The following is a 2,406-nucleotide window of genomic DNA, read 5'->3' as shown; positions in this document are numbered from 1 at the left end:
GTTTCCCCTTTACGCCATTCTTGCGATCATCGCTTCTGCTTTCTTCTTCCTTGCGCTCGAGAGCTCTCGTCCTTCCTTCAGCCAGCAGCGCATTCTCTCCTCCACCCTTTCCAACACACTCCCCACCCCCAAAAAATGCCGAGGGCAAGAAGCAGCCATCGAGACAAGGGCCCCGACAGCGTGCTTCCAGAGTCACAAATCGTCAATGAGGAGGGGGCGGAGAAAGTCCGCAAGCTCATGGTGCCTGATGCCAACGGGAGGCGTCGGTGGTGTCGCCGGCGAGCTTTCCGCCCATCACGGACCGGCCGGAGCGCATCTTGATCTTCGTCTCCTTCGTCCCCGCCAGGCTGGTGCCGCTGTTCTCCACCTTCTTCCTCCAGGTGCTGGACACCTTGGGCGTCCACCTCGTCCACTTGAGTCCAAACTCAGTGGTGATCTTGGCCATCTTCGCGCACTTCTGCGAGATGTTCGTGGGAGTGCTGCCGCCATCGATGGCCTTATTCCGGCACTTCTTCGTCCTGCGAGCAGCCGGGAAGAGGAGAGGATCCTCCGGTGTGGACGTCGTCGGCTGCTGCAACTTCCGGCTGCGGGACGGGCTCGCCGAGCTGTACATTCTGCAAGTGCTGCGGAGCAAGTGGGAGGACTAGCGCCGCGACTGGGTCTACGTCGATGTCAGCCCCCCATGATCGCCTCACACTGCCGGAGACGGCGGCGGAGCCCCACAGGCCAACCTGGGAGGTGGCCCCAATGGAGGACGAGCGCATGCGCCCGGTGCTGAACCGCATCAATGATCTGCGCCAGGCGGGGCTGACCTCGGTGATGGTGGTGGCTGACTACCTACGCCGCCGTCTGGCACCCCTACGGGAACGGGCCCACCCCTCCTGGATATACACGAGTCCAAACGACATCACGAGGACCGACATCGACGAGGAAGGGAACCTGGAGGAGGGAGCACTGGCGACCCTGCTAAGGGTGGTGACCGGCGTCGAGGACCTCGCCCGGGTGGTTCTGTCCCGAGAGCAGCAGGCGCTCTGCGTGGACCCGGACCGGGTGGCGCTGCAAGCGACGCTATCGGAGTTCGACGCCCAGGGATTAGTGGACCGTCCAAGGCGCCGAAACCCGGAACTATTCAAATCCCCAGGGTGGACGAAGAGATAGGCGATGCGCAACGGACCGGCGGCGAGGAGGCCACGGGCGACAGGCATCAGGGTGGCCGTAGAGATGCAGGGCGACAGGCAGCAGGGCGACAGGCAGCAGGCAGCGGAGCGGAGGCCCCAGGGGATAAAGGGAAGCACCCCCAGTCGTTCGTGCCCCAGCCGTCATCCTCGTCGTCACCGTCGCCTCCACGACAACAGCTGGCGGCGGGCGGCACGAAGGAGGGAGGCCGGGGTGGCCAGTCATCGGGCACGGAGTCCGGGACAGAGACCAGGTCCAGGGTGCGGGAGCCCTAGGACTAGGGCCGGGCCGGTGGTGCAACAGCGGGAGCCCGAGCCGGCCTGCCGCTGGAGGCAGGCTCCACGGCGGCCCCTCAATGGCTCGGGGGCCAGAGCCCCCCGCCGAAGAGGAGAAAGGCGGATTCCTGGTGGCAATACCGCGGACTGAAGTCCACGTAAGTTCTTTCCTTGTCCCGAGCGTGTTTTCCCGGGTATTAGTTTGGGGGTATTAACCTTTTTCATTTTTAGGCTGCCCAAGGACCCCGCCGGAGGCCAGAGGTAGCCAGAAGAGCCGAGGCCAACTCCCGCTCCTAGGCCGAACGCGCCCGCGCCAGAGCCGAGCGCGCTGGCAGAATAGAAGCTGCAGGCACCGCCCTGCCCCGAGCTGAGGGTAGCGGCCGCACCCGAGTAGCCAGTGCCATCCGAGCCCACCCTGAGCACTCCGAGGGCGGAGCAAGCAGCCACGGTGGAGGTGGTCGCGGCGAGGGCGGCGCCGGCGTGGCAGTTGTCGGGGACCCCGAGCGCCTCTACAGAGAGGGCTTGCAGGGGATCCAGCACCTGGCCGCCGTCAAGCCAGGCCCCAGAACCCCTCCCAGATGTGCTCGAAAGCGCCTGGGAGGTTATCGAGCGGCTGGAAGCGGCCGTGGCGGCGGAGCGAGCCGAGCTCAATAGGGACCGCGCCGCCCTCATTGAAGTGAGCTTGGAGTAGGCATTCTCCCGAGGGGATCCAAGAGTGAGCTCGGAGGGGAGGACCGCCTCGGCGCCGTAGACGAGGAAGAATGGATTCTCCCCGATGGCGAGGCTTGGCGTGGTCTGGTTGGCCCATAACACAGTAGGCAGCTCGTCGATCCACCCTTTCCCGTGCTTTGCGAGCATGTCGTAGATCAGGGTTTTGAGCCCCTTTAGTATCTCAGCATTTGCATGCTTGACCTGCCCATTGCTCCAAGGATGAGTGACAGAGGCAAAGCAGAGC

The 2,406-nt window shown here is 64.6% G+C and overlaps 1 protein-coding gene across 1 annotated transcript; it reads right to left on the bottom strand.

Annotated features, from left to right (window-relative positions):
- Positions 1 to 1,397: 1,397 nt before the first annotated feature.
- Positions 1,398 to 2,123, bottom strand: LOC133923120 (uncharacterized). Its single transcript, XM_062368566.1, has one exon. It carries the CDS (start codon positions 2,121 to 2,123, stop codon positions 1,398 to 1,400), a length of 726 nt encoding a protein of 241 aa, XP_062224550.1.
- Positions 2,124 to 2,406: the final 283 nt, after the last annotated feature.

Source organism: Phragmites australis, chromosome 6 (assembly GCF_958298935.1).
Source record: "Phragmites australis chromosome 6, lpPhrAust1.1, whole genome shotgun sequence".
Classification (NCBI taxonomy): domain Eukaryota; kingdom Viridiplantae; phylum Streptophyta; class Magnoliopsida; order Poales; family Poaceae; genus Phragmites; species Phragmites australis.
Note: the sequence above shows the minus strand (reverse complement) of the source record. Positions and strands in the feature narration are given on the sequence as shown.